This window comes from Sorex araneus, chromosome 6 (assembly GCF_027595985.1).
Source record: "Sorex araneus isolate mSorAra2 chromosome 6, mSorAra2.pri, whole genome shotgun sequence".
Classification (NCBI taxonomy): domain Eukaryota; kingdom Metazoa; phylum Chordata; class Mammalia; order Eulipotyphla; family Soricidae; genus Sorex; species Sorex araneus.
In genome coordinates, this window is record NC_073307.1 from 62618163 (window position 1) to 62643291 (window position 25129).

At 42.6% G+C, this 25129-nt stretch overlaps 1 protein-coding gene across 1 annotated transcript; it reads left to right on the forward strand.

Annotated features, from left to right (window-relative positions):
* The first annotated feature begins 16380 nt into the window (after positions 1-16380).
* On the forward strand, positions 16381-16782 carry LOC129405520 (40S ribosomal protein S12-like). Its single transcript, XM_055141106.1, has one exon. It carries the CDS (start codon positions 16381-16383, stop codon positions 16777-16779), a length of 399 nt encoding a protein of 132 aa, XP_054997081.1. The 3' UTR covers positions 16780-16782.
* Positions 16783-25129: the final 8347 nt, after the last annotated feature.

Sequence of the window (25129 nt, forward strand, 5' to 3'; positions counted from 1 at the left end):
TCTAACCTAACCCTAACCCTAAACCTAAACCTAACCCTAACCCCTAACCCTAACCCCTAACCCTAACCCTAGCTAACCCTAAACCCTAACCCTAACATAAACCTAACCCTAACCCTAACCCTTCCTAACCCTAACCCGAACCCTAACCCGAACCCTAACCTAACCCTAACCCTTCCAAACCTTTGCCAACCCTAACCCTAAACCTAGCCCTAACCCTAACCCTAAACCTTGCCAACCCTAACCCTAACCCTAACAATAAAAATAACCCCAACCCTAATCCTAACCCTAACCCAAACCCTAAACCTAACTCTAACACTAAACCTAAGCCTTCCTAACCCTTGCCAACTCTAACCATAACCCTAACTAACCCTAACCCTAGCTAACCCTAACCCTAACCCCTAACCCTAAACCTATCCCTAACACTAACCCCTAACCCTAACCCTAACCCTAGCTAACCATAACCTCTAACCCTAACCCTACACCTAACCCTAACCCTATCCCTAAACCTAACCCTTCCGAACCCTAACCCTAACCCTAACCCCTAACCCGACCCCTAACCCTAACACTAACCCTTCCTAACCCTTGCCAACCCTAACCCTAACCCTAACCCTAGCTAACCCTAACCCCTAACCCAAACCCTAACCCTAACCCTAAGCCTAACCCTAACCCTAAACCCTAACCCTAACCCTTGCTAAGCCTAACCCTAACCCTAAGCCTAACCCATAACCCTAACCCTAACCCTAACCCTAACCCTTCCTAACCCTTGCCAACCCTAACCATAACCATAACCCTAGCTAATCCTAACCCTAACCCCAAAACCTAACACTAACCCAACCCCCTAACCCTAACCCAACCCCCTAACCCTAACCCTAAACCTAACCATAACCCTAACCCTAACCCTAACCCTTCCTAACCCTAACCCTAACCCAACCCCCTAACCCTAACCCAACCCCCTAACCCTAACCCTAACCCTAACCCCAAACCCTAACCCTAAACCTAACCCTTGCCAACCCTAACCCTAACCCTAACTAACTCTAACCCTAACCCCTAACCCTAACCCTAAACCTAACCCTAACCCTAACCCTAACACTAACCCTAACCCTCACCCTAACCCTAACCCTAACCCTAACCCTAACCCTAACCCTTGCTAACCCTAACCCTAACCCTAACCCTAACCCTAACCTTGTTGAAAAGTCAGCTCTCCCAGTGCTGCTGTATTTCCAGGAGAACGGAACTGAAATTATTTCTTTCCCTAAGAATATATTCCTCAGAAATTCATGTGTTTCCTAAGTACTTTTTTACAACTATATAATTCAGTAGAAATACAATAATTTTCAGATTTTATAACCTCTGTGAAGTGCCTCCATCAACCACTAAACAATGCCATTTGTAATTCACAGTCTTCCAAGTAGATCACAACCAATGTGACTATATATCCAATTCCAAGGCATCTTCGATTTTACCAGTAACATTTTTCAAACACCAAAATGCATGGGTAACATTTATGCATGTAACAGCTACCACGTCCCCTCTAGTCTAAAAACTATTAAAATGAGAACTGCAAAATGATACCAAATCAAACTTTATATTTCTGATAAATCCTCTGTTCTCAAAACTCACAGCTTTGTTGTCTTGTAAGACAGGAGTAGATTGTTTCGATTTCCTTAACAAAATTCATAGACGCATGAATGTGTATGTCAGTTTCACACATGAATATTCTCAAGGTGACACCTCCTGCTTCAGTCCGAGGTCTGGAGTGATAGTACAGCAGGTAGGGCCTCTCAGAGAGCCTGGCAAGCTACCGAGAGTATCCCACCCACATGGCAGAACCTGGCAAGCTCTACGTGGCATATTCGATATGCCAAAAACAGTTACAAGCCTCACAATAGAGATGTTACTGGTGCCCGCTCGAGCAAATTTATGAGCAATGGGATGACAGTGCTACAGTGCTACAGACCCCTCCTGAACACTCATTCCTCTTTGACCCCTTAGTGCGGTCTTCCATGTTAAAAAATATATGATAATCAATGGGACTTTTCTCTTCCAACATCCACCCATCACACATGAGCCAAGAGTGGAACTTAAGGGTGGCTAAGGGAAGTAATACAAATATCACATCTAAGCCAGTCAAAACTGGGGAAGAATATGCCAGCGCACATGAAGAGGGAAGTTTTGCACCCAAGTTGACAAACGCTATCACTTTGGAGAAAAAAAAAATTGAGAGATAAGACTAAACAAACAAACAAAAAATCATTTTTATACAAACCCCAGAAAAGGGGTTCGGAAGTTATCTTTATGAGTCAAACAAGTGCATGATATGTGACTTTTAGGAAACCTGCGATTTTAAAAAGGAGCAGATCTGATCCTTAGTATGAACTAAATACCTTCAGCAATTAGTAAGACCTTCACACTTCACTGGTTTACTTCTCTTCCTCTTCTTAAAAAAAAAAATCAAGATTCCTTCAGACCAATTAGAAGCAGGTCAATATATCTCTTTTCAGTCCCTTTCATCGGTTTCCCCACTTGGATCCCCCGAAAGTTCCCTGGATACTTTGCTTGCTTTCAGGAACTTCAATCCTTCCCTTGGCAGATTGAGAGAGAGCAGCCACAGTCTCAGGCCCTGGCCAGGGTCATCTTACACATCGCCAGCGGGAGTTGGGATTCCACAGATGTTTTCAAAGGGTCTGACAGCAACTACCGACATTCCAAATGCACAGAATTTGGGACCAGCAACTTCATTGGACCCTGATTGGATCCCAGCACTGCACTTGGTCCCAGAGCACCACCAGGGGGTACTCCTGAGCACAGAAACAGGAATAACACCTGGAAGCATCACCTGGTGTGGCTCCAGTGACACCCTGCCCTCTCCCCCAACCCAGCAAATGCACATAATTTTACTAAAGTCTCACAGGGCTAGAACTTACTTTTTTTTTAAAGGAGAGGCCATAAAAGCATATGTTACAAGAAGAATGCTTGTTGAAAACGTTAAATGTGCTATACAAATAAAAGCTATATAAATAGCTTTTTAATATAAATAGCTTTTTATATAAATATAAGAATATAAATATATTAAATAAATATATCACTGTCACTGTCATCCCATTGCTCATTGATTTGCTCGAGCGGGTACCAGTAACATCTCCATCTTGAGACTTGTTATTGATATGTGACTTATTGATATGTTATTGTTTTTGGCATACCGAATCTGCCACGGGGAGCTTGCAAGGCTCTGCCGGGTGGGCGAGATAATCTCGGTAGCTTGCTGGGCTCTCCGAGAGGGGCAGAGGAATTGAACCCGGTTAGCCACATGAAAGGCAAACACCCTACCGCTGTGCTATCGCTCCAGCCCAAATAAATATATAGATAGCTTTTTTTATTAATTATATAAAGTTGAGGTATGCATTTATTTATTTTTTAACAGGTGAAAATCAATTTTAACTGGGATAAATTCCTTTACAAAGTGAATAAGATAAAAATAATACTTCAAAATATTTATTTGGTGTTAAGTGACTAAAAAGTCTTTACCAAGAAAAAGGAAATGAAAGAATCACAAAAACTGAGATTAAGTTGTGACAAAGGGAGAGTGTTTTCATCATTGCAAATTGAAGGAAAGACCGTATTAAAAATTAAATGACTTTATAATTAGTAAATTACATAAATACAGTTTGATATTATTTAAGACTTTTCATATACTTATGTTTTTTAAGAAAAAGACATAAAAGAACATTTCTTAAAAATATTGACAAGTTAAGGGAGGAACTGCTAGCAAACAGAGCAATTTGAGGAAACCAATACAAATAGCAATAGCACAGCAGATAGGGTGTTTGCCTTGCACGCGGCCAACTGGGTTCAATTCCTCTGCCCCTCTCAGAGAGCCCAGAAGCTACCGAGAGTATCTCGCCCAAGCAGCAGGGCCTGGCAAGCTCCTTGTGGCGTATTCGATATGCCAAAAACAGTAACAATAAATCTCACGATGGAGGTATTACTGGTGCCCACTCGCTTTGCTCATCGAGCAAATTGATGAGCAACGGGATGACAGTGACATATACTAATCATTTTATGTCATATGGAGCACTTACATCAAGCAATTAGCAAACACTATATACCAGGGTTTGAGTTATTATTGCTTTATGATTTTAAGCTAAAATGTATTCAGCAGATTTTGGGTCTTACCACAACCAGCAGTTCAGGGAGCTTACTTCCAACTCTGGGCTTGGGGGTCACTGCATACAAGGCAAATGCCTTAGTATCTTTGTCTCCCTCCATTTTAACTAATTAAGCAAATCACTGTATCACTGTCATCCGTTGCTCACTGATTTGCTCGAGTGGGCACCAGTAACGTCCCATCGTGAGACCTGTTGTTACTGTTTTGGGTGTATCAAATACGCCACAAGAGACTTGCTGGGCTCTGCCATGCGGACGAGATACTCTCAAGTTTGCCAGGCTCTCTGAGAGGGGTGGAGGAAATGAACCTGGGTTGGCCACATGCAAGGCAAACTCCCTACCTGCTGTGCTATCAATAGTGACACAAAATAATTATGTCTGATATGTAGTTTTGTGTCTTTGTCCAATATATAGATAGCTTTTATATAAACTTTTATATATAAAAGTGGATTACTTTTTATATATTATTTATATAAATATAAATTATTAGTATAAATATAAATTTAAAAGTAATATATGTTTTATAATAATATATTATAAAAATTAATCCACTTTTATTTATTTTAAAATAATTGCTGACACATAGATCATTCAAAAAATAAATAAAAATTCCTAGAGCCAAAAATGAAAATGAATTTAAGTTGAAAAGGTAAGAGGGAAAAAATCTTGAGGCCTTAATTTTATAATTAAGGTGTAAGAGCTTGGTGTTTGGATTTTAATACCCACCAAAGGCAGGGGGGAAAGTTTAAGTCTTGTACAAACCAGAAACATAAAATAAACCCCCATGAGCCAGTGCTTTGTCTTTATAACGGGGACTTTAAAATGCTATCCACAGACCCAAAGTTGCAACAAAGAAATTTGTTTTTCGAATTCTGTTCTGGAGGGATGGCGGGCGCAGGATGCTCACAGCAGGTAGGGAGCTCGCCTCACATGCAGCAACTCAACTTCAGACCCCATATGGTCGCCTAAGCCCACCAGGAGTGATGCCTGAGCTCAGAGCCAAGAGAAAGCCCTGAGAACCACCAGGTGTTCCCCCCAAAACAAATTCTGTTATACCCGCTGTGCTATCACTCCAGCCCCAAAAGGGGTAGAATATTTTTTTTTAATTTTATTGAATCACCATGTGGAGGGTTACATAGTTCTCAGGATTATGTCGGTTATACAATTCTCAAACACCCTTCCCTTCACCAGTGCCCATCTTCCATCACCAACCCCCCCAGTATACCTGCCGCCCCCTCCCACCTCCCCAGTCCCCACCCTTGTACATGATAAGTTTCACTTCGTTTACGCCTTATCTCGATTACATTCCATGTTTCAACACACAACTCACTACCGTTGTTGGGGTTTCCCCCAAAAAAGAAAAGCAGTCCTATTGCCAAGGAGGCATTTGATAGTTCTCCACTGCTAAGAATATAGAGATATTAAGTCCCGCTGTTTGTTACATAACTTTTCTTTTTCCCCCTTGCCCCGCGCCACCGAGTTCACGCCTGTTTAGTAATCGCCACGCTGTCTGACAAGGGAAAAAAAAACGAAAAGGATGGTTATTTCCCGTCATCAGCAGGCGTGGGGCTCTGGCTTAGTTGATAGACTAGTAGAGTGTCTGCAAGCAGTTTCTGGAACCGAAGGGCTTGCGCTGGTATCGGCTCCGGCTCGAGATTCCACCAGCGTCCCACTGTTCCATGTATATAATTTTTCCCTTTATATCCCATTCCCACGCCACCAGGTCTGTTTGCTTAATGGACATCACACTGTAGTTGACGACACGCCGCGTTTCTTCCCGAGAAAGAAGAAAATTTCTTCTCAGCCGGTGTGGGGATATAGCTTAGTTCAGTCTAGAGAGATGGCTACCACTTTGATTGCCTTCAATATTTCAGCAACAGACTTACTATTCTTGTTAGGATCTCCCACAAAAGTCCGACCCATTAAAAAGGGACATATTACATATTGCTGATGCTAAGATGACATTAGGTCGCGCGGCCGCGCGGTTTTGGGTTTCTGTATAAAGTCCAGGGAAAGTACAACCAGAAATAACATCACTACAAACTTTTACCCTTTTATGGTGCTCATAAGATGGAGAAGCCTAGAGAGAGGCTCGGCGTCTCCATTTTGCGCTCAGGAAAACCTCGGATCCTGCGCTGTGCTCAGGAGGGAGGTGTGGAGAGAGAGAGAGGTTAAAAGAATTGGGGGATGCCCGGTTCCCACTGTTTCAGCGCACCGTGGGGTCTCTGGTCCCATGCCGGAATTAGTTCAGTGGGCTGTTTGGAGTCCAAGGGCGCTTCCTTGGGCTCTTCCATCATGCTCGCTCCACAGCAGGATCCAAAGGGCAAGGGGTAGAATGTTTTTAAGAGCAGAAACCACATTGCATGAACAAACTACTAAGAAAAAGTTCAGAACAAAAAAAAGCATAAAAGTCCTTGAAAATAATTTAAATTTTATAAGAATTAAATATATCGGGGGGCTGGAGCGATAGCACAGCGGGTAGGGCGTTTGCCTTGCATGCAGCCGACCCGGGTTCTAATCCCAGCATCCCATATGGTCCCCTGAGCACCGCCAGGGGTAATTCCTGAGTGCAAAGCCAGGAGTAACCCCTGTGCATCGCCAGGTGTGACCCAAAAACCAAAAAAAAAAAAAGAATTAAAAATATCTAAGTGGCCTTTGTTCTCAAAACAATAGACTACCTTGTTTTGTTTTACTGAGAGCAGCTTTTTCTAAAAAAAGACTAAATATCCTTTCTATTTGAAGGTATTGGGGAGTTATCAAGGTAGTTAACATTTACAAAATTAAGAATCTTGTTTAATTTTTTTGTTTGCTTTTTTTGGTCACACCTGGTGGTGCACGGGGGTTACTCCTGGCTTTGCACTCAGGAATTACTCTTGGCGGTACTCGGGCGACCATATGGAATGCTGGCAATCGAACCCGGGTTGGCCATGTGCAAGGCAAACGCCCTACCCGCTGTGCTTTTGCTCCAGCCCCAGAATTAAGAATTCTGAATAAGTGAAAACGTAAAAAGGGTTAAGCCCCCACTTCCCTGAAAGTATTTGCCAGTTTGAAAACAATAACTGAGAAGTGAAGCAAAACTTTCAATCCACTCCCTGGCTTCAAGCTAATCAGAAGACAAAAGTTTAGACTCACCAACCAAAAGTAAAGGTCTTTTCAAATAGATTCTTCTTTTTTATTATTAGTGAATCAGCCGTGAGGGTACAGTTACAGATTTACACATTTTCGTGCTTGTGTTTCCATCATGCAATGTTTGAGAACCCATCCCTCCACCAGTGCCCATTCTCCACCACCAAAATACCTAGTATCCCTCCCACTCCCCAATCCCATCCCCCCACCCCACCCCACCCCACCTCTGTGGCAGGGTATTCCATTTTGTTCTCTCTCCTTTTGGGTGTTCTGGTTTGCAATTGAGTGGCCATCATGTTCAATCTCTAGTCTACTTTCAGCACACATCTCCCTTCCCGAGCGGGTTCTCCAACCACATTTCACTTGGTGTTCCCTTCTCTATCTGAGCTGCCTTTTCCCCCAGCATGAGAGGCCGGCTTGGAAGCCATGGAGCCAAACTCGTGGTACTTATTTCTACTATTCTTGGGTGTTAGTCTCCTACTCTGTTATTTTATATTCCACAGATGAGCGCAATCTTTCTATGTCTGTCTCTCTCTTTGAGATTCATTTTACTTAACATGATACTTTCCATGTTGATCCACTTATATGCAAAGTTCATGACTTCATCTTTTCTAACAGCTGCATAGCATAGTATTCCATTGTATAGATGTACCAAAGTTTCTTTAACCAGTCATCTGTTCTTGGGCACTCGGGTTGTTTCCAGATTCTGGCTATTGTAATAAAGGAGATTCTTTTAAATTTTTTATTTTACATTTTAAAATTTAATTTAGGAGCAACACCCAACCATGCTCAATGGCTCCTGGCTTTGCACTGAAAAATACTCGACATTTTAATCACTATTAATAGACATATCCAAAAGCTCAATGCTGTGAGTTGTGTCTCTCAACATGTTATTGAAACACTTCAGTGTGGTCTCTTTGCCCGCCTTTGTCTCTATGTCTGTCTCTGTCTCTCTCTTTGTGAGATAAAGATAGGGCATAGCCAGGATATAGCTAGAAGGAAGCTATTTGAGATCCAGGAAGCGAACTCTCACCAAGAACTAATCAAGATGACACCTGGATCTACAGCTTTTAGAACTGTAGTGATATAAGTATCAGTTGTTTGTCACTGCATTTAAAGGAACACTCATGAATTTAAAAGCTGACTATATTATCTATATTATCAGAAACAATATAGAACAGGATACAGTGAACGTAAGTCACAAATTTCTAGTATTGAAAGAAAATCTGTCAATCAAGATTCATACCCAGAAAAAAAGGTCTTTAAAAATTGAAGTTTCTTTTACTTGAATTTTTGTGTATGTGTTGCTTTTTGAGTCACATCTGGTGATACTCTGGGGCTACTCCTGGCTCTGAGCTCAGGATTTACTCCTGGCAGTGCTCAGGGGACCTATGGGATGCCAGAAATCGAAACTAGGTTGGCAGTGTGCAAGGCAAATGCCCTGCCTGCTTTATTATCTCTCCGGTCCCATAACCTGAAAGTTTAAAGTAAGATTCAGCAAGAATCTTTTAAGATTGCTAGTGACCCTAGTAACTTTTGCTAGGACCTTAAAGTATCCTGTGAATTATCTTGATTAGTTTGGGTCATACCTGGTGGTTCCCATGGCTCACTCCTGGGTCTGTGCTCAGGGTCACTCCTGTAGGGTTTAGAGGCCCATATCTCATGTCAAGGATCAAGCCAGAGTCAGCCAGGTGCAAGGAAGTGCTTAACCCCGGTAATATCTCTCTGGCCCCAAATCTTTTTAAAAAAGATTTCAGAAATAATAAAAAACTAGAGATAGGGCAGCAAATATTAAAGATTCAACGTGTGAGTAGAAGTCACCACTATTTTCTACACTTACTCACAGCAGATGAGTTAAGAGGAAGAAATTAGTTATCATAAAACATTTTTACACTAGCATTCCTCCAGAATCATTTTTAAAAGACAGTCAGAGAAATAAAATATGAGACAAGGGTATTTTAGATAGTAAAAAATAGCACTCCAGTACAAAGGGCAAAAACTTACCAGTGCAGAAAAGCATAGGGGGGAAATGCTCTTATGAATTTTTCTTGAGCAATATGATGAGTCTCCATAAAACAAAATGTCTAAAGAGCACTTAACTTAAGGACTGGCAATAAGTAATGAATATTTAGTGACTTATAGTTCTATCACCAAATGAGGGATAAATGGGAGAGATTTAGGGGCTGGAGCGATAGCACAGTGGGTAGGGCATTTGCCTTGCACGCGGCCGACCTGAGTTTGATTCCCAGCATCCCATATGGTCCCCTGAGCACCACCAGGGGTAATTCCTGAGTGCAGAGCCAGGAGTAACCCCTTTGTATCGCCGGGTGTGATCCAAAAAACAAACAAAAAAAAAATGGGAGAGATTCAGATATACTATCCAATGGTTCTAAGTCAAAGTAGATAATTCATTATTTTAAAATATGAATAGAGTGAGAACAATGTGGGAAAATAATTTAGTTATTCTTAGTAATAATGTTGGTGACAACAATATCATAATTATTATCTTGAGACTGCTAAAGTAGATGAGTACCAAAATAAAAGGTAAGTGATGTAATATTCTGATTCTTTTACTTTTTTTTATTGAATCACTGTGAGATAGACCCTTACAAAGCTGTTCGTGATTGGATTCCATTCATACAGTATTACAACACCCATCCCTCCACCAGTGTACATTTCCCAGCTCCAGTGTCCCCGGGTTCCCTCCCATCATCCTCCCTACCCCTCACCTACCTGTCTCTACGGCAGGCGCTTCTCTCTCTCTCTCTCTCTCTCTCTCTCTCTCTCTCTCTCTCTCTCTCTTTCCTTTTGGGCATTGCGGTCTGCAATATTGATATTGAAAGGTTATCAAGAACATCCTTTCACCTACTTTTAACCCTCAGATCTTGTCCAGCGTGATCATTCCCAGCTGTCATACTGGTCTCTTCTCTATCTTACCTACCATCCGCCCCCCACACATTTGTGTTTAGATCCAACCACTGACCAGTCCTCCTAACCCGTTTTCCCTGGCCATGGATATTAGTATTCTATTATATATATGTACATATATATATATATATTTAGAATGACTGCATTCATTTATGGCACGTTAAAAACATTTAAAAATATTCTAATTTTTATGATGAAAAAACTTATATTTAGGATTGGCCAGCTGAACTGTTCAGATGATCCCAATATGATTGGCAACATCCAAGGCGTCGGAACCAGCCGAGCGGAAGCCTCTCTCTCCATCAGGCTAACCAGGGTGTTGACCTTGCCGCATCAGTGTCAATGAGCTCTTCACCGCCGGTGGAATCTGGTGCCTGCTGGCCTTGAAGACCCCAGTAAACACAATGTGTTGTTATCGTCTCTCTTTTTCGGGGCTGAGTCAGTGGTGAGAGGAAACTTGGCCATGGCATAATGGTCAAGCTTGTTTCTCCTGGGGGCGCTCTTCCAAGTATATCTGGGCTGTCTTCTCAGCCACAGCGTTTTGGGTCTTTAGAAGGAGGGTGACGTGTGGGTCTTCTTTTTGTGATTGTGGATGCCTTTCAGCACTGCCTTCTTGTCTTTAAAATTTGTCTTTAGCTTCAACTTTCGAAGGGTAGGGGCTTCCCTCCTGACTTTCAGTTCCATCTTCATAGAAATGGTCTATTGTTTTGTTTTTTCCTACCTCTATGTCCTTAAGAATCTGGATTCCTTGCATAGAAGAGAAAATAATATACAGATGTAACAGAGTGGTTTTACTTCACACCATGTGGTTATGAATTGAAAGTATCAGTCTGAACTCATCAGTTATTTTTATTTATTTATTTATTTATTTATTTTTAATAGGTAAATCACCATGAGGGTACAGTTGCAGATTTATATATTTTTGTGCTCATGTTTCCCTTATACAAAGTTCGAGAACCCATCCCTTCACCAGTGCCCATTCTCCACCACAAATAAACCCAGCATCCCTTCCCACCCTCCCCAATCCCATCTCCCCCCACCCCACCCTGCCACTGTGGCAGGGTATTCCCCTTTGTTCTCTCTCTCTAATTAGGTGTTGTGGTGTGCAATAAAGATGTTGAGTGTCCATTGTGTTCAGTCTCCAGTCTACATTCAGCACGCATCACCCTTCCCCTGCATGGCTTCCAACCACATTTTACTTGGTGTTCCCTTCTCTGAGTTGCGTTGCCCTCTCCCCAGAATGTGAGGCCAGCTTCCAAGCCATGGAGTCAACCTCCTGGTACTTATTTCTACTATTCTTGGGTGTTAGTCTCCTACTCTGTTATTCTATATTCCACAGATGAGTGCAATCTTTCTATGTCTGTCTCTCTCTTTCTGACTCATTTCACTTAGCATGGTACTTTCCACGCTGATCCACTTATATGCAAAGTTCATGACCTCATTTTTCTAACAGCTGCATAGTATTCCATTGTATAGATATACCAGAGTTTCTTTAGCCAATCATCTGTTTTCGGGCACTCTGTTTTTTTCCATATTGTGGCTATTGTAAACAGAGCGGCAATGAACATGGAAATGCAGATGTCATCTCTACTATACCTTTTTGCCTCTCCGGGATGTATTCCCAGGAGTGGTATTGCTGGGTCAAAAGGGAGCTCAATTTCTAACTTTTTGAGAATCGTCCATATTGTTTTCCAAAAGGGCTGAACCAGTCGGCATTCCCACCAGCAGTGTAGAAGGGTCCCTTTCTCCCCACATCCTCTCCAACAGTGGTTGCTTTTGTTCCTTTGGATGTGTGCTAGTCTCTGTGGTGTGAGGTGGTATCTCATGGTTGTTTTGATCTGCATCTCCCAGATGATTAGTGATGTAGAGCACTTTTTCATGTGCCTTTTGGCCATTCGTATCTCTTCCTTGGGAAAGTTTCTGTTCATTTCTTTGCCCCATTTTCTGATGGGGTTGGATGTTTTCTTTCAACCAGTGCTTTATATACCCTTGATATCAACTCCTTATCTGATGGGTATTGTGTAAATATCCTTTCCTAGATTGTCTTTGTATTCTGGTCACTGTATCTTTTGCGGTGCAGAAGCTTTTTAGTTTAATGTAGTCCCATTTGTTGATCTCTGTTTTCACTAGATTACTTTTACTAGATTCCGTGTCATCTTTGAAGATACCTGTATCTTCAATATCATGGAGGGTTTTGCCGACCTTGTCTTCAATGTACCTTATTGTTTGTGGACTGATGTTGAGGTCTTTAATCCATTTTGATCTGACTTTTGTGCATGGTGTCTAAGCCCATTCTTTTGCATGTGGTTGTCCAATTGTGCCAGCACCATTTGTTAAAGAGGCTTTCCTTGCCCCACTTCACATCTCTTGCTCCCTATCAAAGATTAGATGATCAGACGTTTGGGGTTGTGTGTAGGGATATTCCACCCTGTTCCACCAGTCTGCGGCTCTGCCTTTGTTCCGGTACCATGCTGTTTTAATTGTTACCACTTTGTAGTAAAGTTTGAGGTTGGGGAGGGTGATGCCTCCCATCGTCTTTTTTCCAAGAATTGTTTTAGCTATCCGTGGCCATTTGTTGTTTCATATTAATTTTAGGATTGCTTGATCCATTTCTTTGAAGAATGTCATGGGTATCCTTATAGGGATTGTGTTGAATCTGTATAATGCTTTGTGGAGTATTGCTATTTTGACAATATTGATTCTCCCTATCCATGAGCAGGGTATATGTTTCCATTTCCTCATGTCCTCTTTTATTTCACGGAGTAGCATTTTATAGTTTTCTTTGTAGAGGTCTTTTACTTCCTTGGTTAAGCTGATTCCGAGGTACTTGATTTTCTGGGGCACTACTGTGAATGGGATTGCTTTTTTCATGTCCCTTTCCTCTGCCTCATTGTTTGTATATAGGAAGGCCATGGATTTTTGGGTATTGATTTTGTAGCCTGCAACTTTACTGTTCATCAGTTATTTTATATTTTTCCCCTTTATATTTTTTTCCTCTTTTCCTCACTGTTGCTAAAATGATAGGAGTCACACCAAACTTAGTTTTGGTGTCTGTACACTTGACTGTGGTCCTCACGAGGGCCATGGCTTTGACTTACAATGCTAGCAACACGTTTGCACTGGACTGTCCTCCTGGTCGTGACACTGGCACACAGCTAAATTTTGAGTGCACCAGGGCTTACACCCTTTAACTGAAGTGCTCATATACTCTTAGCTGCCATGCTTCAGAGATCACAGCCTCTCTCAAGGCCCAAATATCAGGGCAGTAAGGGCCACGAATGCTGTCTGTGGTTGGCACCAGTGACCAAAGTAACCACCACCTCATGCTTGCAAAGCTGATGGTTTGACCAGTAGGTCAACCCCTAGGATCTCACCTTCTATCTCTCAAAGATAAAATATAGAAGCTGGAGAGATAGTACAGGAGTTATGGCACTTGTCTTGCTTGTGACCAACACAGCATATGGTCCCCAAGAGTAATTTTGAGCACAGAGTGGGAGTAAGACTAAGCACCACTGAGTGTGTCTCAGAACCAAAACCAAAAAGAACCAACTGAGGAGGCCACACACACGCACACACACACACACACACACACACACACACACACATACACACACTAGTCAGGGTACAATTTTGGAATCAAAATAGGATAAGAATTGCATTTTTTTGTTTTTGTTTATTTATTAACTTTATTTTATTTTTATGAAGTTGTTCACAATAATTACTTACATTTAATATTCAAACACCAATCACACTACCATTGCACCTTCCCACCACTGTAAAATTTAGAATACGAATATACAGTAGATACACCCGTGGGTGAGGCCTATGGCTGCTCACTTCTGGGAGCTTTCTTTCTTTTATTGTTTGTTTGTTTTTTGTTTTTTGGATCACACCTGGCAATGCTCAGGGTTTACTCCTGGCTCTGCATTCAGGAATTACTCCTGGTGGTGCTTGGGAGACCATTTGGGATGCCGGGGATTGAATTTGGGTTAGCCATGTGCAAAGCAAACGCCCTACCCGCTGTACTATTGCTCCAGCCCCCGGAGCTTTATTTCTGAGTCTCTGGATCATGGCCATTTGAGAGATCATATGGTGCCAGAGGCAGTTTGTGGGTGTGACTGCCAAGTTACTGGTAAACTTGGGAGATGGGGGTAGCAGGCCCATTCATGCTCCGAGAGGACTTGGAGATTTCAGTCACGCATCCTGCATACCTGCAGGTTCCCTTGTGGGTGAGGCTTGTCCAAGCCTATGGAGAGCGGCAGTGAGCGTGGTGGCAATTGAGTTCTGGAGATTTTCAGCTGCTGGGGCTCTGTTGGGATGGAGAGGGAAACTCACCAGCCCCTCCTCGAGTTGCCCCTATGAGGACAGCCTGTTGTGGGGTCTAGACGTTTTATGTTGCTCTCTCCTGGGAGCTTTATTTCTGAGTCCAAGAATTGCAATTATTTTAAACGTATGAAGCAATAAGTGTATAATAATTGTGTACATTATTGTACACAATAATAATATATGATCACAATTATTATGTATAATAATAATATATAATAATGATAATAGTGTATTATTATCATTATAGTATATTATTATCAATAGTGTATTATTGTCATTATAGTGTATAGTGATAATAATAGTGTATAATAATAATAATGATCACAATTATTATGCACTTATTGCTTGGATGTGATAGCACAGCAGATAGGGCATTTGTTTTCCATGCAGCCAACGCGGGTTCGATTCCTCCGTCCCTCTCAGAGAGCCTGGCAAGCTATTGAGAATATCCCGCCCACACAGCAGAGCCTGGCAAGCTTCCCGTGGCATATTCGATATGCCAAAAACAGTAACAGCGAGTCTCATAATGGAGATGTTACTGGTGCCCACTCGCGCAAATCGATGAACAATGGGACGACAGTGCTACAGTGCAGTGCTATGATTTCATAGGGACCACATCCATGAGTGCTAAAGGGCATAGGTGGGGAGACAACCCCTGTGGATGTCTTTCCAGGGTGCAGGCCTGACAGATGGTTGTGGGGTCCGGAGGTGTATTGTTTGGGCTGGCAGTGCTTAGAGAGTGGGGGATGTGGTACAGGGGATTGAATTTAGGACCTCGAATGTCCTGCGCATGTGCTCTGATTTTTAAATGGTTTTTAAAGGGGACAGAGAGTAAGACAGACTCTCTCTGTCTTAGAACAGATTTTCAAAGGGGATTTAAAAGATTTTTTAAAGGGGACAGACAGTGGGTAAGAGGCTTGCCTTGTATACAACTGACATGGGCTCAATCCCACTGTGATCCCCCACGTCCTACCAGGCATGATCCCTAAGCACAGAGCCAAGAGCACTGCTGGGTGTGGCCCAAAAACCAAACTGGCCCCCCAAAATGATTTTTCAAATGAATAAATCATCTTGAGAGACTGATCTGAAACTAATTCATTATCTTAAGTGAATTGTGCTGTCTGTCTTCCCATATAAACTGTACCATGGGTAATCAAATAATAATAGGTTATGCATAACGGTTTTCCATTTAATAAATGAAAAAAGAAATTAAAAAATTATAATATCACTATTCTGCAGTCCCCGATGAATTAATAAATCCAGGCATTAAACATTTATACTATCATCACAAAGAGAGAGCTGGACCTTGTGTGGCATCCGGGTGAAAGAACCCACAGCGTTGGGTGATGAGTCTGAATCTGATCTGAACTCTGCATCTGGCTGCCCACTTTCAGAAATGTGAAGGACTAGAGAGATGCACTCAACTGAATCAGAAATAGGCATCGGCAAAATCTAGGATTCGTGAAACTGCGTGTCAAACTGTCCAGTTATTCAGTAAAAAGAAACAGCTGAGGATGGATTCTGTATATTAAAAGATACTTAAAAGTATGTAATGATATTTTTTAATGGACAAGACTGCGCTATGGTTTCTAGAATGTATATATGGAGAATAAGACCACAAAGTAGCAAAAAGGAGTGATCACTACCCAAAACAGGATCTCTACTCTGATCAGGAAGGAGTAGCCGGGCCGGATCTAGTGAAAATAGCTAAAATACTAGACAAGATAGATGAAGAAAAAAAAAAACAAAAAACGTTTTGGCCCTGCAGCCGCGGAACTGCGCGGAGGCGGAGGCACGGGTGCGTTCAAGATTCGGCTCCGCCTGTAATACACCGCCATGGCCGAGGGAGGCGCTGCTGCTGGAGGTGCAATGAGCGTGAAGACTGCGCTGCAGGAGGTGCTGAATACCGCCCTCATCCGCGATGGCCTCACACGTGGCATCCGCGAAGCCGCCAAAGCCCTAGCCAAGCGCCAAGCCCATCCTTGTGTGCTTGCATCCAACTGCGATGAGCCTATGTATGTCAAGTTGGTGGAGGCACTTTGTGCTGAACGCCAGGTCAACCTAATTAAGGTTGATGACAACAAGAAGCCAGGGGAATGGGTCGGCCTCTGTAAAATTGACAGAGAAGGGAAACCCCGTAAAGAGGTTGGCTGCAGTTGTGTTGTAGTTAAGGACTATGGCAAAGAATCACAGGCCAAGGATGTCATCGAGGAATACTTCAAATGCAAGAAATAAATAGTTTTGGCTCTTAAAAAAAAACGTTTTGGATAACTCATTTTCTGGTTGTACAGAATATGATCCCAGAGCAAAGGGAAGCCAACGGAGTGAGTTCTACAATCACCCTAGCGCACTTTCTGGGGAGACATACAAAGGGAAGGCAGAAAAGAGAACCCATTTTCATTAGCTGAGAAGAAAGTTTGGAGGTTCTAGGAAGCCAAAGTAGCTAGAGAACACTCGACAATGGACTGCAAAGGCGAGGGGCCAGCAGACAGTGTGCTAAGTACTGACCAGAGTCTCCTCAAATCCAGGGAAAGTGCCACTCCAAAGGAACCAGGTGGGCCTTTTCTGGAGCTCACACAGAAACGGGGGAAGACCAGCATCTCCGCAACCAAGTGGGGACACCGTGAGTGTAGAGATGAGGCTTCCCTTGAATGGAAGCTGCTCTGACTCCACCAAACAAAACTTCAAAGCAAGGGGCTAGAACAATAGCACAATAACGTTTCTATTGTGAGACTTGTTGCTGTGCGTTCCCCTGGAGATCTCTCCGGCCTGAGGAGAGACAACAGTGGAAAGCACTCCTAATTGGGTGGATTCTGTGAGGGTCCCGACCTGAAATAAGACTAGTGAGGTTAGTAAACAGGGGGCCCAAGACGACACATGCCAATCAAGGGCAACTTTATTAACAGCCATGCTGGTTTTATACTTTTCTTAGCGGGGGGTTGGTACATAAGTTGTCAATCATCAGGGAAGTGTCTTCTCAGACCAAATAAGGAAAGGTTCGGGGCGTACTTTGGTGGGCTTACAACATTCTCCAAGAGTAGGTTGAGAAATAGTGGGGAGAGGAAGGCAAGGGTTTATCTGGCAGGAGCATCTGTCAGGAGGAATGTACAAGGTTTTTAGTGTAGAGGAAGGTATTCTACTTTAGGGCTTTATGGCGTCTCTTAGTTAACTGCCCTGGGCTACTTTTACCTCTTGAGTTTGGCTATTTCCTTTGTCACAAGGGCACCTTTGCCTCAGGTCATGCAAAGCTGGTAATGGAATTTTCCGGTTTGTCCAGGGTAAAGGTTTCGGGGTCCTCTTTTGTTCAGGGTCCTGAGCAGTCCCCAACATGTTGCTACATACTGGAGTGATAGCCCAGTGGATAGGGTGTTTGCCTTGCACGCAGCCGACCCGGGTTTGATTCACAGAATCCCATATGGTCCCCTGAGCACTGCCGGGGTAATTCCAGAGTGCGTGAGCCAGGAGTAAGCCCTGTGCTTCGCTGGGTGTGACACAAAAAGAAAAAAACAAAAAACAAAACAAAAAACCAAAAAAAACTTCAAAGCAAGCGTCAAAGTCATCCAACTGTTTACAAGTAATTTTACTGAGTCCCAGAGACAAATTCAAGAGTATCTGCCACAGTGAAAACTATGCAGCATAGCACATGTTAGCATTCACACTAGCTGAAGCCAAAAGCGAAAAAGAAAATATCCAGGCAAGCAAAAGAAAATATGGCCCATAAAATGAGATGCAGACATGATGCAAATAGAATTAGTAGGCAAAGAGAGAAAACTACTGTAAGTGGGAACCAAAGTGATAGTACAGTGTGTAGGGCACTTGCCTTGCCTGCAGCTTACCTCGGTTTGATCCCAAACATCTCCATATGGTCCCCCGACTCCATCAGGAGTGATCCCTGAGTGCAGAGCTAGAATTAAGCCCTGAGCAGTGCCAGGTATATGCCCCTCCAACATCATAAATATGCTATATAAATTTAATCACTGTATCACTGTCATCCCATTGCTCATAGATTTGCTTGAGGGGGCACCAGTAACTTCTCCAAGTGAGATTTGTTGTTACTGTTTTTGGCATGGGTAGCTTGCTAGGCTCTCCAAAAGGGATGGAGGAATTGAACCCGGGTTGGCCGCATGCAAGGCCATGCCCTACCCACTGTGCTATCACTCCAGCCTGTAACAAGTCTCACAATGGAGACGTTTTGGTGCCCGATCAAGCAAATTGATGAGCAACGGGATGAAAGTGATACAGTGATATATTTTATAATTAGAAGAAATTTTGGGTATGTTGAAATATAAGAGATATTTACAGGGGCTGGAGCAATAGTACAGCGGGTAGGTGTTTGCCTTGCACGCGGCCAACCCGGGTTCGATTCCCAGCATCCCATATGGTCCCCTGAGCACCACCAGGAGTAACTCCTGAGTGCAAAGCCAGGAGGTAACCCCTGTGCATTTCCGGGTGTGACCCAAAAAGAAAAAAAAAGAGATATATTCATAAAAGACTAAAATGAACACCTAGAGATAGAAACTACAATGTCTGAGATTTTTTAAATGTTTGATGTGGACAAGATAACTCAAATAACAGCACTTGCCTAGCATATGCAAGACCCTGAATTGGAATCCTGGCACCGTATGGGTGCCCAGTCACCACCAAGTATATACCCTTGGTGATCCCAGAGCAAAGGCACATGTAAACACTTTGAATATAATTTTTACCTTCTGGAAGAAAAGATCCCTGGGATAAATCTCGGAAGAGCACATCAAGCTGCAGAGATGCCTCCAGATCCTGCACCAGGCTGAGTCTCATCCAGGGCACTCTGGAGGTGGGAGGGTGAACCCACCACCCACCCAAACACAGCCCTGGCAATAAAAAACCTCCAGAACCGAACCGGCACCATATTCGCAGCCCATTCTCCACAGGCTTGAGGTCAGCCTCATCCATCAGTAAATCTAATGAAAAACTCAGGTATGTAGGCTTTGTGACTGAAATCTCCAGGTTCTCATGCAGTCGCGAATGGGTGACTGTAGGATAACATTGGGTTTGTCATTTTAACCTTGCCAAGGGAAACTTAGTCTACCTTAAAGCAATGTCCTTTCTGTATGGACACAGGAAGACAAGTTAATATTATGCTTTGTAACTTGGGAGCTGATTGACTCCAATAATATTTACTCCTGGGCATCTGCTTTCTCACTCAGTTGCCCTTAGCTCCTAACATCCCAAAAGCAGGGTTCCGATGAGGGACGGAATGGACCCAGGGCAAGATGTGAGCTACCCCGGCATCAAAATGGGCCAGGCCAAAGCACCACAATACTCAACTATAAGTTGAGAACATGGTCATAGACAAATGCTGTCATGATCTAAAAGTAATGATGAGACTATGACCCTGCTGGGTTTAGGAAGACTAATCTGAACTGAGAACTGTGGTCTGGAATATATAGTGAATGTCCTCAGGAAGAACCAAACTTTAAAATATCTTATATATCTGATATATATCTGATATATCTCTTACTGTGCTCATACAGAATGACATTGCTATAAATATTAGAAGTAAATTTACCATAAGTATTTAAGTAGTTTACTAGCTGAGGAAGGAAGAAAGCAACACACCCTTATTTGGATCCGACCCTTGAGCGGATCTCCTAGTAATCTGGAGTAATCTCCTTAGATGAGATTTTGTTAATCTCCTGGAGAAATGGTCTTACCCCTCTTTGCTGATTTGTTAATGTTCAACCCACCTTTGTGTCACCACCCCATGTGACTGCTATATAAACTACTACTGTAATCGGGAGAGGGGACAGAGGCAACACAGAAAAGGCAGAGGCAAGACAGAAGCAAGGAGAAGAGACAGAAGTGGAGAGAAGAAACAGAGGAAAGGCAGAAGATACAGGAGAAGACACAAAGAGAGAAGACACAGAAGCAAGAGAGAAGACAGAAGTAGAGAGAGAGAGGTCGGAAGATACCAGAAGAGAGACTACAGAGACAGAGACAGAGATAGAGAGACAGACAGAAGAGAGCACAGAGGCACACACAGAAACAGGATGAAGGAGGAGCCACCCGATCCGGTCCATACACAGCGGCTCAAGAACACTGAACATGAGCAGCGAGAGAGAGAGCGCCGCCTCGAGAGCCCTCGGACAACACAACACATCATCACACATCATCGCACCCTCCCTTGCACGTATTTGTATTTTTTACAGGCGACCTCCCCCCATCTCCCCGTTCTTCCGGGATCCTGGCAGTCACACCCATGAACTGCCTCTGGTGCCATATAAGCTCATTAACGGCCATGATCCAGAGACTCACAAATAAACCTTGGAAGAGAGCAACAAGCTTCAGAGGTGCCTCCAGACTCCAAAGTCACCATCCAGTTGAAACTTTAAGTCTAGCTGTATCACCCTATTTAAAATTTTAGATTCCTGGAGCACGTGGCTGTATTCACGGCCATGCGACATCTCATACCCCATACCACTAATGTACCAAGAGTAGCACACCACATTGGATGGGGTGTAAAGTAGAAGGCAAATTATCTCAATACAAAAAAATAGCACACAAGACTCAATCCTTAACAACATGTTACTAATCTCTTATGCAAGGACTTAATGGCTCCAGGGTGAGATATAACACTCTACACACACTTTCTTCTTTGTTAAAATTTTTTTTAATTAATGAATCACTGTGTGGTACAGTTACAAACTTATGAACTTTTGTGTTTGCATTTCAGTCATACAGTGATCGTTTACCCATCCCTCCACCAGTGCCCATTCTCCTCCACCAATGGTCCCAGTATCCCTCCCACCACCACCACCCCATCCTCCACAACCCCACCTTACCTCTGTGGCAGGGCATTCCCTTTTGTTCTTTCTCCTTTTGAGTACACACACTTTATTCTTCTTTTTACTTTTATTGAATCACCGTGAGAGGGTTACAAGCTTTCATGTTTGGGTTACAATCACACAATGATCAAACACCCATCCCTCCACCAGTGCACATTTCTCACCACCAATATCCCAGGTATACCCCTCCTTTCCCATCCTCCCCCTGCCTCCATGGCAGACAATATTCCCCATACTCTCTCTCTACTTTGGGGCATTATGGTTTGTAACACAGACACCGAGAGGTCATCATATTTGGTCCACTATCTACTTTCGGCACACATCTCCCATCCCAACGGATTCCTCCAGCCATCATTTTCTTAGTGATCCCTTCTCTATTCCATCTGCCTTCTCCTCTCCACTCATGAAGCAGTCTTCCAGCTATGGGGCTATCTCCCTGGCCCTTGTATCTACTGTCCTTGGGTGTCAGCCTCATGTGATGTTATTCTATACTCCACAAATGAGTATAGTCCTTCTATGTCTGTCCCTCTCTTTCTGACTCATTTTACTTAGCATGATACTCTCCATGTCTATTCATTTATAAGCAAATTTCATGACTTCACCTCTCCTAACAGCTGCATAGTATTCCATTGTGTAGATGTACCAAAGTTTCTTTAACCAGTCATCTGTTCTAGGGCATTTGGGTTGTTTCCAGATTTGTACTATTGTGAACAGTATGGCAATGAACATATAGGTACAGATGTCATTTCTACTGTGCTTTTTTGCATCCTCTGGATATAATATTCCCAGAAGTGGTATTGCGGAGTCATATGGAAGCTCAACTTCTAGTTTTTGAAGGACTGTCCATATTGTTTTCCAGAAAGGATGGACCAGTCGGCATTCCCACCAACAGTGAAAGAGCGTCCCTTTTACCCCACATCCAGGCCAGCGCTGATTGCTTTTGTTCTTTTGAATGTGTGCCAGTCTCTGACACATTTTCTTCTAAGGAAACTTTTTTTGATCATTTTTAGCAGATTATTTATAACAAGCAACACAAAATAAATTATTTAGGGCCTGCTATTGGGGCAGGCTTGAGTGTTGGTTGGGAAACTTGGTGGTGGGATTAGTGTTGGAATATTGAGTGTAATAAAACATTGTGAACAACTTTATGAAAATAAAATAAAAATTTAAAGAGAAAAAAAAGAAAAGATACCTGAACCCAAAGACATAGCAACAGAAAACAAAGTGCATGAGGGCTGGAGCAATAGCACAGTGGGTAGAGCGTTTGCCTTGCACGTGGTTGACCTGGGTTTGATTCCTCGCATCCCATATGGTCCCCTGAGAACTGCCAAGAGTAATTCCTGAGTGCAAATCCAGGAGTAACCCTTGGGCATCACTGGGTGTGACCCCCCCAAAAAAAAGAGAAAAAAAAAAAGAAGAGTATGAGAAAAAAGACAGTAAAGAAAAACCCACAATGTTTATACAAGAAGTAGAAATATGCCCAGGAGCATGAAAATGTAGATTGGGGGGATGGAGCAATAGTACCATAGATAGGGTGTTTGCCTTACATACTGCTAACCCATCTGGGCCAGAACTAATTCCTGAGTGCAGAGCCAGGAATAAGCCCTGAACACCACCAGGTGTGGCCCAAAAAACAAATAAAAATTGTTTTAAAAATAGGTTGGAGTTTCCAGAGGAATGTGAACAGAGGGAGGGCAAAAATTGTCATTGAAGAACTGTTGGCTGAAATTTTTCTCAGAATAGTAAATCCAAGAAGCTCAGTGAACCCAAATCAAAATAAATAAGAAAATACCACCAAATTACTCAAAATTAATCATCAAGATAAAAGTCTTTGTATACAACTATACAAAAAAACACAAGAATACAAAAATACAACTGATTTCCAGCTAGAAACAAAATAAGTCCAAAGGTACAAGTTTCAAGTACTCAACAGCAAAGAAAACTCATAATGCCATCATCATCATTTTCCACCAAGAAAAAAAAATCTTTCAAAATCAAAATGAAGTGAAGACTTTTTCAAGCTCCAAGAGGTTGAAATCCTTATTAGCCACAGATCAGCGTGTCAGGAAATGTTACTGGAAGTTCTAAAGGCAGATGGGGAAATTATAAGATAAAATTCTGAAACTCTGCTAAGGAATGAAGAAAAACAGAGATGGTTAATATCTGAGGAAATGGGTTTCTTCATTATTTTAAAAATTGTTTTAAAGATTATTGATAGTTTAGCACAAAAATAATAATGGGGGGGCTCAGAGAGATAGCCCAATGTGTACAGTGCTACTTGCCTTGCATGCAGCCGACCCTGTTCAATTCCCAGCATGTTACCCAGAGTTTGGGGATCATCTAAAATCAGTGAATGCAAAGTTGAGGGATTGGGCTTGCTGTGGTCATCAGTTTGTCTGAGATGTTTGGGTTTTACTTTTTAAATCGTTTTTGCAAATGCAAGGGATGTATAAACCGCAACCTGCAGTGTACACACATTGCTGGCTCTGTACACTATACCTTATTTGATGCCCCTGAGTACTGTCAGGAATGACCCTTAAGCCAAGAGTAACTTCTGAGAGCGCTGCTGGGTATGGTCCAAAAATGAGGAAGGAGAAAGAGGAGAAGGAGGAGGCAGCTAAGCATTGCATTTATAAACTATATAGAAAAATTTCTGGGTTCTCAGCATTCCTTACAAAAACACAGAACGCCTCATAAATCCCATCTGACAGAAACTCCTTGCTTGATTTAGCTGCCCCCCAAAGCACGGGCAGACCTAGATGAAGGCGGGCACACACTTCTAACCTCACCAAAAGACCAGATCCCACAGGAGGGAAAAATCAGACCAAAGAAATTACCAGGTTGGACTAATAATATGATGACCTGACCAAGACACAGCCTTCTACAAATTCAACTGCTCACGGAGCAAGCCAGCAAGTGAAAACACACCAGGAACGTCTGTTGTCTGTGAATGTCTAGGGTTAGGCAAGTGAGATTACCCACATAGGATATCACCCCTGTAACATTTCCCAAGAAAATGCCTTATGCATTCATTGCTAAACGATTAGCAAAAATTTAGTAGTGTACTTTTAAAAGCTACGATGGAGGTGGTTATTGGGTTTTTTTTTTTTTAACTTAAAAATGACTGTGTACTGCCACATGGACAGTCAAATTAACTCATGAAGAGTAACAGGAGGTTTGTTTGATGATAACAGGATTCCAAAATTGGGACCTTGACCCAACCTTAGAGCAATATGAGAAAAGTTGAAATAATTCCAAAAGAGGCACCAAGCAATTAAAGGCTATTAAAGCAATTAAATCATTAATATACAAAAACATTTTAAGAATCTCTAAGTGCAAACCAAAGGGCATCGGAACATTTATTCTGCTTGGGAATTGGGAATATGCTCACAAGACGGCTCAACCACAGAGTTTATTTTGCAAAGAAATTCGAGAGCATTTCGATGGGTATACATTTGTTTCTCTGGGTTAGGTACTATAATGTTCTCAACCTAATGTTCATTACAAATGAGTCTCCGGGTTACCAAAGCAAACATATACATCACTGCAACTCTCTCTGGCTGAGCATGCGGGCCTTTATGCCACCTCCAAGATGGATCACGGAGGCCGGGAACCATTTCCTAGACAGAGGACCACTAGCCCTTAATAGACCCGGGTCCCCTGTGACACATTGAAAGCAAGATTTCTCGCGCCTGTGTTTCAGCAGCCACCGTGGAAAAGAAATAAACACTTTGGAATGGAGCGAGAAGCCCCGCTGTGCA